This window comes from Diabrotica virgifera, chromosome 6 (genome assembly GCF_917563875.1).
Source record: "Diabrotica virgifera virgifera chromosome 6, PGI_DIABVI_V3a".
Classification (NCBI taxonomy): Eukaryota; Metazoa; Arthropoda; class Insecta; order Coleoptera; family Chrysomelidae; genus Diabrotica; species Diabrotica virgifera.
In genome coordinates, this window is record NC_065448.1 from 197,000,014 (window position 1) to 197,016,370 (window position 16,357).

Genomic DNA, 16,357 nt, shown 5'->3' on the forward strand with positions numbered 1-16,357 from the left:
ATCCAACCTAATAGTAGGTAATAGTAGGTAAATAGTAAATACTAATGTATTTACTATTTGTTTACTAAAATTATTTTCTTTTGAAATGTATTGAAATACCTATTGCATAATTTTAAACGAATTACACATCTTTTAACATAAAAACACATCTTTTAACTGAACTAGTATTATGTATTTAGTAAGGTTTAAATGGGTTGAATGCTGAGGGCTTTAACTGAATTACATAGTTTTAATAGTTTACAGTGGAACTTAAATACACCAGATAATGTCTCAGTAATTTGTTTACTTGTGAACTGAAATAACTAAGTTGTACTTACTTGAAAATAATTATTATACCGAATAAATGTTTCAAGTAACCTTTCACAAACACCATTCATAGGTAATAACATAATAGGTAATACACTCACTATTCGAAAACATTTTCGGCATTGACACTAAACAGGATTCTTTAAAACTATCTGTTTACTATCTATCTTCTATCTATTTATTTAGATGGGACTGTCTATGCTTAAATTTGCGTACCGCACATAGTTGTCAGATTTAAATTTGCCTACCAAAATACATTTTAATTTTTTGGTCAAACGGTTGCATTTAGAAAAAAATGTTATAAGAGTTTTTTGTTCTACATGGTGCCTTCTACCTATACCTTTAAGGAACGCACTATTTTCCGGGACACCCTGTATGGTTTTTGCTGTTGATTTTAAAGAACCCCTTGGATTGACATGAACTTTGGCATACACATAGCCAACATGTCAGAAAAAAAGTGATATTGCGCTAATGTGATCTTTTGCCCTGGGGTGATTTTTTCAAAATTAAAAAAAAATTACTTTAATACCAATTTTTTTTTAAAATAATCACGTTGAACCGATGAAACCAACAGATCATATTTATAAACAATACATGAGTAAAGTAACTTGAGAGTAACGACTAATTTCATTTGGGATGCTAATTTGTGGGTGATTTTCACGATTTTTTTACCAAAAATAAAAAGAATCAACATTATTTTGAGCGTAACTTACTTTTGACGTTAGAAACTTTTTTAATAAACAAAAATACTGCGTTTTTTAAACACTTTAAAAAAATTCTAAATTTTCGCCGAAAAGTGCGAAATTATTTTTTGGTTATATCGCGTTGAAATATTCAATTTAGAATCTCATATAATAAGAACCTACTTTTCATGAGCTACAACTCTACTTCTACTGGGTCTACAGACTTGATATAAATACAGAGTTTTCTGTTTTACTTTTTTATAAACTAGATTTTTGCTAATATTGTTTTTTTTTTTTTTCGATAAAATACTTTTTGAGTTATTTGCGAAAAAACGCCTAAAAACGTGTTTTTTCTTGTTGAAAAATGAACATATATTTACTGGCAAATAACTCGAAAGTATTGATTTAGTGAATAAACTCTACATATTATATATAACAATAAGTATTGCGTAGAATTAGTCAGTTTATCGAGTTCCGGACTTATTTTGAACGTATGTTTTACACCCCCCGAGAAGGGGAGAAACTCATCCCCAGAGCAAAAGCGCAGATATGCACAATATCACTTTTTTTCATTGACATGTAAGCTATGTGTATGCCCAATTTCATGTCAATCCAAGCGGTTGTTTAAAATTTTGAGATTTTGCAATATGTAATTTACCGTGAGTGAATGAACTATGTGTAGGGGAGAGTGGGGCTCCTTCAGACATAAAAATTTAAACTGTCATATCACTCTAAATACATCACCAAATAAAGAAAGAAAATATTCATAAGATACATTGTTTACCCAACTTTCACTATATATATGCTTTTAATATTAAACCCTATACTTGTTGTAAAAAAAAAATCAAAACCACTTTTTCAAAAACGTCTGAAGGTACCCCACTTAGGGGGCACCTTCAGACGGGGAATGGGGCAGCTTCAAACACAATTGGAAAAATGACAACGCTCATATAAATGTTTTAGAAATGATTTATTACAATATTTAAAACTATATTATGATACTTAGTCAAACCCCTAATGCATATTGAAGTTTTCTAATGAAACTGAAAAAGACAATAAAGATTTCTGTCGCTTTGTACCCTGCTCAGAAGGAGTTGGCAAAAGGGCTACAATTTCTGATAAAGAAGCACTAGAGATATCTGGTACGATGGGGTAGAAAAATTTATAATTTACTTTAGATGACATTCTCAAAAATGAAATTTCAACATCTCCATCATTACATTTACCAGTGATTCTCCCAACATAGTACACATCTTTTTGTTTTACAGTCCCAAATTTAACCAGCACAAAATCTTCAATTTTCAATTCACTCCTATCAAAATTTTGCTGTGGTTCTTCTAATACCTTATCATCAGAGTTTTTGTCATTTTCATCATCAGTTGTCTTCTCATTCTTCTCATTTTCAAAAAGTAGTTTTCTTTTTGTGGATTTAGTACGTTCAGCATTAGGGTTAGAGGTTTTCTTTGTTTTTTTATTGATCTGTTTTTCTGCCAGAAGAAGCTTTTCTGGGGTGTCAGTTATTATTCTGCTTGTCCCCTTTTCTCTTGGTTTCTTGGAGCTAGTATTGAGTTTTGATTTTGGATATCCTCGTATCTCCTCAGGACTGAAATAACAGCCAGGCTGTTGAAGGGGCATAGGCGTAGAGTTTTGGCAGCTTGATGTTGATGGAGTGTCTATTGGTTGCTGAAAGTTTTCGCTTGAAATTTGGGAAGATGGGGGTGGTTTTTCAGATTCTAAAGTTGGTAGACTTGCAGCTAGTTGGCATGTTAGAGGTTCATCAGAAAGAGTTTCATCTGGAGGATTAGGTCTCTCACTGACCAAACTGGGAGCAAACATATCGTCCGTGAAAATGTGCCTGTCAACTGGAAATATTCCTGTTTTTTTGAAAGAATTTATAATGCTCTGTGGTAACATGGCACGGCCATGTGCTATTCCAACACATGCAGCCACGTTATAGATTCCAAAACGTTGGCCTGGGTTAGACTTCAACCATGAATCAATTGCAGCATTATAATATGTTTTAAAAGGTTTATTCAATCCCACATCCAGTGGTTGCAACATGTGGGTACAATGGGGTGGAACTGTTAGAATGTGCACGCCATTAGCTCTTGCTAGTTCTATTGCCTCAATTGACAAGTGGCTCTCATGATTGTCGCAAATTAGAAGCATTCTTCTCTTTTCAGAGGAACCTGAACATTTTATAAAGTGCTGCATCACATGAACGAAATTGGAAGTGGTCATCCAACCTGACTGATGAGCCAACCCCAAGGTCCCGTTTGGTGCTCCATTTATCATGTGGCTCTTGAAGTGCACTCTCGGAAATACTAGGGCAGGAGGTATTGTATTTCCAGCTGCATTTATAAACAAAACTGTAGTAACCAGAGTTCCTCTCTCACCACTTACAGCAGCTGCTACTTGTTTTTGGCCTTTTTGTGAAATCACACGAGAAGGTTCTTGGTTAGTTTCAGTTTTTGTTTCATCCAAATTCCAAATACTGGATGAGTCACAGAGTTCTGGGTATCTTTTGATTAAGTTTTCAAAATTATTAAAAAAAGCATTCACATTATGTTTGTTAAAGGAAATTGCACGTGCAATACTGTATCCTTCAGCAACACGGAGAGATAATCTTGGATGGCGTTTCATAAAACCGTATAGCCAGTCCTTTCCTGCCATTCTTGGAGCTTTCCAGTTTTTAGGACAGTCAATATTGTTCATTTTGGCCATCTCATGTGCTAGTTTACGAGTTTCTAGATTGTTAAGACCATAAAACATTTTTGAACACTTAATTAAATATGCCTCAAGGTCGTCTTCCTGTTTGTCAGTAAAAACCTTTCTAGTATCGTTTCTTAATTTCATATCATGTTCGCCTTCTGGGTTATCCCTAAACTTCTTAACGTACATACCAACAGTTTGATATTTTAATCCAAATCTTTTAGCAGCATTTCTTATCGATTCACCATCTTGGATGGCCGCTACACATTCTTTCATAGATTCGGCATCGAAATTTCCTTTTGTTTTTTCTTTCTTCCTATTTCTTATCATCTCCAGACAATCTGCAACAAAGAGAAACCCTTTTTAAATAACTAGCAATAAATATATATAACTAAATAACTAAATATATATAACTTTTAAGCACGTTATTTCAAAAAAAGTGTCTATTTTCCATTGCGTTTGTCTGATAGTGCCCCATACCCTTTTGTCTGAAGGTGCCCCACTCGATGTGTGCACACTAAATGTAATAATATAACCTAAGAGTGCCATCAGTAACAAATGTGAATAGTACAGGTTATACAGCACTAAATGGACTTAAAACTGGTAACAATGTTAATTATGCTAAGTCTTATCTTCTAATAAAAAACTCATCTTACCTTAAATCCAAAAATTTAACTTTCAACCACCAAAAACTAACTTTTCACTTTATGACGTGAACCCTTTACTGCACTGTTCTACAGACTGGACTATAATAGCGTGAGTAGTAATGGAATGTTTTGATGGCAGTGTCGCTAACCCGAGTCCTTAAATTTACCCACAATATCAATGTCTGAAGCTGCCCCCTGTCTGAAGGAGCCCCCTTCTCCCCTACATATTTTCTAACTATCGAGTTTTGTAGTTGTGTATTCAGTTTAAACGTTAACCTTTCTTAATGAATCATTATGTATATAATTTGTACTATACATATATATTATATGTATATGTTAAAATGTACTAAATAATAAGCCGTTGTGTTTAAAAATGTATAAAAAACATCTGATAAAATAAAATTTTTCGATAAGATACAGAATCCGATGTTTTTTATTTCTTAAGAAGAAACATTGTTTAAGCAATGTTCTGAAAGTATCTAAAAGCAGCTTTATCTACTGAGTATGCGATAAAGTGAAGATCAATTATGATGATTCTGTGGACACACACAGAAGCAAAAGAACGAAAACATCATACTAATATACATAGTGTTTTGCATCAAGAGAACAGTTGAAACAAGGTGAAAAAATTATTAACGATGTAACAAAGAGAAATTTAAAGCAAGAAAATAACGTAGAAATGAAGCCTTTTGTGGCAGATGAAATATTTGACCTAATGGATCATAGAAATAATTGAATAAATAGTGATATAAAAAACTACAATACCTACATTAAACATTCATTTCATCAACATAAAACTGTCGAGAGAGGTGGCTAGTTAAGAAAGGGATAGAGGCAGTAGAATCTTAACATATTACATTGTTGATCAATGATCTTAGTCTCAAAATTTTTTAAGAATTTAGGAAGATAATAAGACCAAAAGATTCTACCAGTTTAAAGAGGGGGAAGGTTTTTTCAAAAAAGTCGTCTGCTGAACGTTTCCATCTATAATACGTAGTAGAAATGAATGATTCCAAACAAAAATCTTACAAATTATTTAGATATCTTACAAATTATTCTTTGTAGTGTTATCTGAACATCGCTGTTTTGCTAAATAAGTATTTTGTTTAGACTGTATTAGTAATTAGATTTCTAATTATAATTCACAGTAAATAGAAATTGCCGAAGGATATACTTGGACATAAGCACAGTATAAAGAGGTTCCACAGTAAAACCACTCCTCTGTCAGCGCTTTGATCTCAAGAAGTAATACCGGCAGTACGCAATTGGTAATTCACCAGTGGTGGATGCGGGTTTTCCCTGTTAAAATCCGTACGTTTCTATGCAACTAGCAATGCGAGAGTGGGGCAAAAGCGACTAAGAACATTGCGCGACTACAGATTTTACTTCCAATTTTTCGGAGAGTGGTTCTATTGGGAACCTCTATATACTGTGACATAAGCCTAAACTACAGTATAAAGAGGGACAGTAAAACCTCTTCTATGTCGGCACTTTGATCTCAAGAAGTAATACCGGCAGTACGCAATTGGTAATTCACCAGTGGTGGATGCGGGTTTTCCCTGTTAAAACCCGTACGTTTCTACGCGACTAGCAATGCAAGAGTGGTGGTTTAGCGACTGGGAACCTTGCGCGGTCGCTATGCACGTTGAAAGGTTTTACTTCCAATTTTTCGGAGAGTAGTTGTACTGTATCTCTTTATACTGTGCCTAGGCGCACTAAAAGAGATTTAGCCTCTTTGTTGTCTTCACTGTCACCTTTTATTGGTGCATGAGCGTTAATTAAGGTAATTTTTACATTCCTAAGCCAATTATCTAAAAACAGATTTGTAGTACTTTGCTAAACTGCGTTAATTGTTGATCAAATTAAAAAGAGTACTGAAAAAAAAATTAAAAAAAATAGAGCGAAATATCTCGTACTTTGATTTTGGTCCATGATGATCATCATGTGAGGCAGATTGTTTCTAGTATTGTTTCTAAAAGATAATGAGGTACTTTGAATCAACACTGTGAAACGAGTTTCCATAACAGTAAAATAACTCGATTATTTTTTTTTGTTTGTCACGAACACTCTTGTTATGCACTCGAAAACAAACGCATTATATATCTTCTCTAGATTCAAATTACGACATCGGTTTTTAATAATTGCAAAAGTTTTCATTTTAGTGATCGCGATTTTTTATACAGGGTGTTCCAAATGTAGCGGGACGGTCGAATATTTCGTGAAATGAACATATCGGATCTAAAAACTGAAAAATACGTGTTCAATATTTTTCAAAAATCGAACGATACCGAACACAACCCCCCACTCCACCGCCTGGAGGTGGGTTAGGAGTAACTTTAAAATCTTAAGTAGGAACACCATTTTTTTATTGCAAATTTGGATTCCTTACGTAAAAATAAGCAGCTTTTATTAGAAACATCTTTTCGAATTGTGGATAGAAGGCGCTATAATCGGAAAAAAAAACGATTTATCGTGATACCCTAGGTCAATTATAGAAACGGTCTAATGACTCTAATACCTCGAGAAATACTTTTTCAAATGAAAAACCAAAAAACACGTGTTGAATATTTTTCAAAAACCTATCGAACGACAATGTACACCATCCTCCACTTCACCCTCTTAAGGTGGAGTGGGTCTCGCTTTAAAATCTTAAATACCCCCATTTTTTATTACTAATTTGGATTTCTCATGAAAAAATAAGTACCTAACAATAATTATTCGAGACATTTTTTAGAATAGTTAATAGATGGCGCTAATAAATCATATTTTTCCGATTTCTGCAATAAAAATTTGGGGGTCCCATTTAAGATTTTAAAGTAACCCCCACCCCACCTCCGTGGGGGGTCGTATTTGGTACCATTCGATAGATTTTTCAAAAACATTTTGAAAGTGTATTTTGCAGTTTTTCGATTTGATGTGTTAAATTTACCCCCCCCCCCTCTCCGTGGGGGGTCATGTTTAGTACCATTCGATAGATTTTTGAAAAATATTGAAGACGTATTTTTTAGTTATTCGATCTGACGTTCATTTAGCGAAATATTCGCTGTTTTTGTGAAACTTTTTGACTCGCACATTTCCCGTCAGATTTTTTAAATGTACACTCTTTTGCATGTACATACTTAACTTACCTTATCTTAATCTGACAATTTCGAGTATTTTTAAGGATAGATTTTTTTTCGGGCCCCCTTTAACGAACTTCCCTGTGTTAAGAGCCAATATATGGTAGAGATACATCTGCAGGGTACAAGGTTTCTCCCCATATGATAATCTGACGCGCTCGAGTAACTGCAAAAATCCCCGCTTGGGCTCCCCTACCATTATGAAAAAGTCTAGTTTGACACTCTTTTTACGTTAGTGAAATAGTTGGAATATTTATTGTTTTTTTTTTCTAATACTTAGTCGTTTTTAATATGTACTTAAATTCAGTATGAAATTAAATAGTTAATGTACTTACGATTGATTTTTTTCGAACATGCGTATTTTGAAGGTTCGTTAAGTTTTGGAATATCTCTATTTTGAAGGTTCGTTAAGTTTTGGAACATCCCTAACTGTGTAATAATGAGTAAATTAGGAAACGATTACAAACTATAACTTTAATTACAAATTAAAATTTTATTACAATGCAGCTACTGCAGCTTTTAATATGGCAAACTTGTTATTACTGTGTCCGCAGACTCCTTTGAAGTCATCAAGTGTTAGATCATCAATAGCAATACCTCCAAGACCTTTAGCTTTGGCATACTGTGCTTTGGTAGATGCTGTTTCTGTGTCTTCATATCCTACCCAGATTCCTCCCTTGTCGTCCTTGTCAGGATAACGGTATGCGTAAACTCCTAAAAATTTGTAGTTATTAATTTTTATATGTAATTTAACCGTAAATAGAAATACTAATATCCTATATCTTCAGGAGAACTTAAAAGGGGTAAAGAAACAAATAATAAGAAAGAAAAATTAATAATAAACACATATTTTATACATTAAAAAACAGTCGCTATTTACTGTCCGTAATATGTGAGGATCTAACCTCCGTACAAGCAATAGCCTAGTCGCAACATAGGGGGTCCCGTGGGCAATTCTAGCTCGACGTGATTTGATGGTGGTATTATAGGTTTTTTGGGTCGCTAAATCCAATGGAAGTGGTCTGGAAGCACAAAAATGGTGCGTTTAATTGTTATTAACAAATTATGGTAAAATTAGGTATTTTTCAGGAATAATTAGTAGCCGCTGATAGGCCGCGATTACTCAAAATATGTTCTTATTTTGTTAATAACAAAATAATTGTTTATTCGCGAAAAGCTCGAAATATTGCGCTATGTACAGCAAGTTTGTAGTCTTTTTCATGGTATTTTTATACGCTAAATCGATTGCCACTACTCGTGATAGCTTAAACCACGTTCTGACTTTGTTATCAATAAATTATTGCAAAATTAACGGTTTATAGTACGTTTACTCACGGTTTTTGCTCTAAATTAAAAAAAAAAGAATGTGTGTGTACTTTGTACGCACGTAAGAAGTTATACTTCTATTATAATATAATTTCAACGAAATAAATATACCTACTTAACAGTTACAATACAAAAAATTAACAATAATTACCAAAAATGAACCAAAACTTTACAATGCCAAATATTAAAAAAAAAAAAGAAAAAAATATGAATCGTCCGGGATTTGAACCCGCAATCTCGCGATTTTTTATCTCTGGTCCAATGCTCTACCAACAAGGCCATCAAGCCGCATGCAACTTACCTTTCAGATATACATAATTATACATCACGGTGACAAGTGAAATATAAAAATAGATGTTTTATTATTTTACGCCCAAGGAAGACAAATCCAAAGACACAAAATTATAATAAAAAACCTTTTAAACCACCTTTTTCAAATTGCGCAAGTTGTATTATTAATATTAATGTTAATAAATGAAATATAAATATTTTGACGTTTCAGAATTTGACAATTCACTTTTAACTGCAGTGCCTTAAAAATTTTAAAGCACTAGTGCCTTAAAGTAGCATTTTTAACGCTCCTATGGAGTCCTAAATTATAACATACATAACTTAAACATACATACATAAATTAAAACATTTTGAAGTATAACTTCAAAAATATAATATGAAAACTATTTAAAAAGGCAGTATAACTATTAACTAACCTTTGTTGTTTCTCTTCCCACAAATTTTAAAACGCAACAACCATACATAACCAAACCGTCAACCGTCCAAACCACAGCTGCGCTACAGCTGCCATATTGGATAATTTTTGACATGTCATTTGAACATCCAATCAGAACAAAGTTATAATGCGCATGCGCCGGGATCGTAGGTATAACATATATAGGATTAACATATAAAAATTCACCCTCATATCGCCCGTAAAGAAGTATAACTTCAAAAACCACTTGGATTGACATGAAATTTGGCATGCACGTAGTTAACATGTCAAACAAAACAAGTGATATTGTACTGATGTGTGCTTTTGCCATGGGGGTGAGTTTCACACCTTTTCGGGAGTGAAAAAAGAAACCTTTAAAATAAGTCCGGAAATGGATAAACTGATTAATTCTAAGCAACTTTTGTTCTATATAGTTTTTTCACCAAGTCAATACTTTTCGAGTTATTTGCGAGTAAATATGTTTATTTCTCAACAAAAAAACACGTTTTTCGTGGTTTAGCACTTTCGAACTGATGAGACTTACAGATCATATAAATACGACATAACTAAAGCAACTTGTGAATCGGTAACGATTAATTTCATTTGACATGCTAATTAGGGGGTGATTTTCCCGTTTTTTTTTACCAAAATAAAAAGTACCAACTTTGTTTTCAGCGTAACTTGCTTATTTTTGATACTAAATACTTTTTCAAAAAACAAGAATAAAGTTTTTTTTACAAGCTTTAAAAAAGTTGTAATGAGTTTTCCTCAAAAAGTGCTTTATTTTTTGGTTATTTTATGTTGAAATATTCGATTGGGAATTTGACAAATATGAACCTGTTGTTCATTAGCTACAACTCCGCTTCTACTGGGTCTAAGGACCTCACATTTACACCATTTTTTTCACTTTTTTATAGTCGTATATGTTGGCTAAGAAAATTGTTTTTGAAAACATACTTACTTTTTGAGTTATTTGCGAAAAACCGTCTAAAAACGTGGGTTTTTGTTGAAAAATGAACATATTCACTAGCAAATAACTCGAAAAGTATAGACTTAGCGAAAAAACTGTATAGAACAAAAGTTGCTGAGAATTAATCAATTTATCCACTTCCGGACTTACTTTAAAGGTTTTCTTTTTTCACCCCCGAAAAGGGGTGAAACTCACCCACATGGTGAAAGCACAGGTCAGTACAATATCACTTGTTTTGTTTGACATGTTAGCTACGTGTATGTCAATAAAAGTGGTTTTTTAAAATTTAGAGCAAAAACCATGAGTAAACGTACTATAAACCGTTATTTTTGCAATAATTTATTAATAACAAAGTCGGAACGTGGTTTAAGCTATCACGAATGATGGCAATCGATTTAGCGTATAAAAATACTATGAAAAGACTACAAACTTGCTGTAGATAGCGCATTATTTTGAGCTTTTCGGCGAATAAACAATTATTTTGTTATTAACAAAATAAAAACATATTTTGAGTAATCGCGACTAGTTGTATTCGATTCAGCGACCAAAAATACAGCAGAGAAGACCTTAACACCATCAATTTATTTAGAGGGCTTCTAATAATTCCTGAAAAATACCTAATTTTACCATAATTTGTTAATAACAATTAAACGCACCATATTTGGGCTTCCAGACCACTTCCATTGGATTTAGCGACCCAAAAAACCTATAATACCACCATCAAATCATGGCGAGCTAGAATTGCCCACGGGGCCCCCTATGTTGCGACTAGACTACAACCAAATACTATTGACTGTAATACATACAACTCTTGACATGTCCCATTACATTTGAGGAAGCAAACAATATAGCGCCATCTAGTGGTGTGCGGTGATAACCAGAGCAATCTAACCTTACATTTATAAAATTGCTTTATTATTGTTTTTGTATAAGTGTTTGAACTATTTTTATTTTAATTTAATTTAGCAAAATTAGCTCGTTATTCAAAAATTTATAAAATTAAATTTGAATGTTTACGTTAAATTTTACATTTTCAAAACGTAGTTTCACTTCAAGCCGACAGTGGCGCTAGTGGCAACGGGCTTCCAGATTTCTGTGGGAGTTGGATGTATTACAGTCAATAGTATTTGCTACAACCCACGGGTTTTATGGGGATTCCTGTGATGCCTCATGTTATATCTAGGATTATTTTAAACTTTACTTTCAGTTTAACACAAAAATGTAAACTGTCTATAATTGTATAACATTTAAAGGGTTTTCATCTATATATTTTGGTGGCATGTTAAACCTGATAACAGGACTGGTGATAGTTCAAAAATATTCTGTGATGTGGTCCTTTAAGGGATTTTTAAATAAAAAATACACCTTTCATAAAGGATTTTACTAATTTTTAAAAAATATGTTTTGCCTTCCTTAAATTTAACTATGTATCTAACAAAACTTACCTCTGCGCTTAGTTCCGTCAGGAATCTTGGTTAAACCTCCTGGAGTGCTTGTTCGTGGAGTAACTTTATTACAGATTTCTGGATAACTGAGAAGACCTGCTTCTTTGGTAAGTGGTCCTGCATCACCTGGTCCATTCAAATCGGTTATTGGGAATTGGTCTACTTTTGCCTCGCCTTTTAGATGCCAAGTTCTACCGTAAGTGGGAATGCCAAGAAGAAGTTTCTTTGCTGGTGTTCCGTTTGATAACCTAGAATAAATAAAAAAAAAGACATAGAATAAGGAATTTTAAATGCACGAAGATATAACGTTTTACAGTAAGTTTCCTGGAAAGTACATTGAAAAGAGCCGCCTTTACTCAGCCAGTACTTTATGATTTTAAAAAGATTGAGTTCCTAGAATATTATTCCAGTGTGATTGTTATTTCAGCAGACTGCATTATACATACTCGGAGAGTGTCTTTTGGTCTGCCTCTCCCTATGTTAGGCTACCATGTCGGAGGTCGATGTTGAGAATCTCGATAAGCTAGCAGAAACAGAGCCACCAGTTTTTCCCAGTCTCTCGGGATTTTATGTACAAACGGGGACAGGTAGTTGTTAATGGTCGAGTTATGTCTTTTTACCATACCGTCGGACTGAGGATGAAGGGGTGTCGTCCTGGTCTTCTTAATTAACAGCAAAGCCATCATGATCTGCCAAACTTCCGATTCGAGGTTCTGTTTTATTCCTGGCCAGAATACAACAGAAGTGGAACCCCATGACGGGAAACGACATTCTCAAGCAGTGTCTCACCAACTGTGATTGCTTTTTGGTTGGATAGTGCAACTACCTCTTCTGTCATTTGGAAAAATAGTCCATAACAACTAACAAATACTTATTTTCTGATGTTGTTCCTGGAAATGGTCTCAGAATGTCGACAGCAACGCGTTCCCACGAGAATTTGGTTATCTGTTGCTGACCTTTGAAAGAAGAACATCGAATCCTGATAAGTGAACTAGTACCGGTAATTTTTGAACAGTGTAAAAGTAATTTTGTAAGTAAGAAGTTAAAAAGTGGTATTAAGCAGTTCTGGCCTATGAATCATTATTGGAAGAAGTTTGCAGTATTTGAGTTTTGTAGTATTTGTAAGTACAAATAGGTTATTATTCATCGGGAGAACCTTAGACAAGGCTAATTTGGCAGCCAAAAGGGATAGGAAGGATTGTTAGAGCATTTGACTGAGATCCCGTGTAAACAGAAAAAAGAAGCGTTTTAGCGAGAGTTGTGATAAAAGTTATATCTTTAAACTTTAAATGTAAAAAAACAGGGACATTTTATTGTTGACATAATTGAAATTTAATTGGTTTTCGAGAACAATATTACATAAAATTTCACTATACAATGTCCGAATATACCAATAACATAAAATATTTATATTTACCTTAGACAAGGAAAGAGAGAGGACGAGTAATCCTATGACCAAAAGTGAAGCCAAACTGACACCAGAGATTTTGATCATCGACGTATCTTTGTGGTATTGTTATGCATTGAGTATTTAAAATAAAAACATGAAATGTATTTAAAATGAAGAATTTGTGTACGGTAAATGTTTTATTAAGTTGCTCATATTACGTACATATGTTTCAATACATACATATGTTTTTATTACGAATTTTAGATGATGATTTACTTTATTTTTTATGAAATTTTAACCTTCAACGAACACCCACCACTGGCAACCCATTGTTATTTTTGACGTGACCGCCATGTTTCTGGTGACAAACAAACCAAAAACTGGCTTCACTTTTGGAACGTGTGTTTTAAATGAGTGTTACCCGTCCTCTCTTTTTTCCTTGTCTAAGATATTTACGTCGTTGACAAATACTAACCTAGAATTACAATTGTCATTTTACCCGTACATTGTGAAAGTACTGTCACGATAGATTAATTTTGTCCCAGGAACGCAATTAATTAGTAAAGTCGTCCCAGGAACGCAACTCATAAATATTGGCGATATAATTTTTTTTTTTTTAATATGGCTTCGGCAGTTTGCCATACAGCCAGTTCACGATATCATTTTAAAGTCTTCTATTTTAAAATGATCTGAATTGCTAATATGAGTCAGATTAAATAAATTATTGGAAGAATTTTTTTAGTTAGCAACAACATTTTTGTTTATTTTAGTAGTATTTTGTATTTTGACAACGAAACCCGATTTGGGCTTCGAAACGTTAATAAAATCATTTTTTTTGGTAAAATTGTGGCTTATTTCCCATTAAAAGTAATTTAGATTAATTTTGTTTCAAGTTATCTTTATTCGCATCATGGAATGGTTATCTATTTAGAGTAGGTATTATAGGTAATTATTGTCAACCAATTATATATCTATAAGTAATATAAGTCGCTTTAATATGGAAATGCCATTCAACAAATACATAATTTTTGAAGTTCTATGTATAATAGTCATGGAAGTACGTTTTTTTCTGTCACTTCGAGCTTAATTCGTTAGAGAGAATTCGACAAACTATGACGCACTGAAAGAAGGGTTTGGGATAAACTGTAATAAATAGTCCAATGCATTTTATCGTATATAATATCTTAAGAGAGAAAAATTTGCCAGCAACATTTTCGACTGGTATGAAAGTTTGTTGCAATTTTCCTGGCAATTTTCACGAATTAAATTTTGACAGTTAAATCACGAGACGTCAGTCGAGTGATTTTGTCAAAATTTCATAAGCGAAAATTGCCAAAAGGCAAGAAACTTGAATAAAACCAGAAGAAAATTTTGCCGATAAATAATTTTCTGGAGAATGATATTCGACAAGACTATTTCACGAGACAATGTACCTTATCAACGAAACATAATCTTTATTTATTTGTTAACAATATTAAATGTACAATTATTATAAACTAGGTATAGTAGTTTGTCCATTATTTTCTACCAAAGCATGATTTTGTGTATTATTGACCTGTAGCATTTGGGAACTCGAAGGTCCAGCTTCATTTGTTGTTCTGAGATTTTCGATCAATTTCTGGTGGTGACTGGAATCCAGTTGCAGATATGGTTTTAGAGAGCTTGCATTTGAGTAACCCGTAAATTTAATAGGGAACTTGCATAACATTTTAAATTCGAAAAAAATGGTATAAATCACAACACAACATAATTTAGAACCTGTATCAAAGATAAAAAAGTTTTGTTTGTCTTTCGTTTGGCCCCTAAAGACGACTAAAAATTCAACTTATACCAGCCAGCCCAAAACGCGTCGTGACGTCACGGGGTTATCTGTTTACATTCTGCACCAATTGTATATATAGTTAATTTTAAATTAGACATTATAAACGTCAGTAGAAAATACACAGTTATGTGACGTTACAAGTGTTTTTGATCGTTTGAACTATTCGTAGAAAACTTGTACTTTTACAAAATGGTTTTATTTTCAATAGTAAACCTTCTTTCCTTTCCTTCAAAAACTGTATCAAACTCCAATCTCAACAAACTGGTATATATTATTACAATGACATACGATAAATGTCATTAGAATATAAATATTTTTCCTTTATTCCCCGACGACGAGCCGGCCAAATACCCAAGTAGGTGGAGGCCAATAAACTAAAGAAGAAGAAGAAGAATATACGTAAATATAACCATAAACGGAACCATTTAAACTCTGTGACGTCACGGGCCGTTTGAACTATTTTAAGATACAGAAGACTTTAAATTTGTACTTCTAAGTTATTATGAGTTTTTGAAGCGTGAAATTTTGGAAATCTCATTTTTATACAAAACTGAACATTATTATGTAATAAAAAAATGTGCAAGTTCCCTATTATCTCCTGTTCAGAAAAACTCTGCTTGAACAAGGCTGACACAGCTGAAGGTCGATGAGAATGGTTTGTTATTTTATGTTTTTTGTGTCTATTCCAATTTTTTAAGCTGACATTTTTGTCCACTTAGATACGGTGTTGATTCCAAGTGAACAGTTTTGATCCATCCTACCAGTTGGGGTGAACGGTAAGAAAGCGAGTCTGTCTGATATAATCTTTCGTCTCCTTTTTTCCATTAATGTAAAAAATAATCTAACTGGGCATACATTTTCGTTTGATGAATTTCTTATTATACCAGCTATTTGCTGCTTGCCAAACTTTTCGAACCGCCTTGATTTGTTTTGCAAAAAATGCTGTTGTCAATTCGGCTCGTAAATTCTCCCATGACATCAAATTCCTTCTGGAAAAAGTGAATCTTGCAGTTTACGGCCTCGTTGTCTCTCCAATCAAGTTCAAATGAGCAAAGGTGAAAAAACTTTTTTTGTGCTCCATCGGGGGTTTCCTCGTCGTAGCTTTGGATGATTTTTAATAATTCTTCGGTGGATAATGCTTTTGAACTGAGTTTTCTTTTTTCTTGAACACTTTGAAGCTTCCTCCGTTTGGTATCTCTGGCCAATCTTGCACATTTGAAAGATATATCTG

General features: G+C 33.4%; 1 protein-coding gene across 1 annotated transcript in view; it reads right to left on the bottom strand.

The window, feature by feature from the left end:
* Positions 1-7,926: 7,926 nt before the first annotated feature.
* Positions 7,927-16,357, bottom strand: part of LOC126887096 (chitinase-like protein Idgf4) — a 40,870-nt gene continuing 32,439 nt past the window's right edge. Inside the window, exons 6-7 of the mRNA XM_050654432.1 lie at positions 11,915-12,162; positions 7,927-8,181 (exon numbers count right to left, since the gene is read on the bottom strand). Coding sequence (XP_050510389.1) covers positions 7,964-8,181; positions 11,915-12,162 — 466 coding nt within the window. The 3' untranslated portion in view covers positions 7,927-7,963. The remainder of the gene's footprint in view (positions 8,182-11,914; positions 12,163-16,357) is intronic.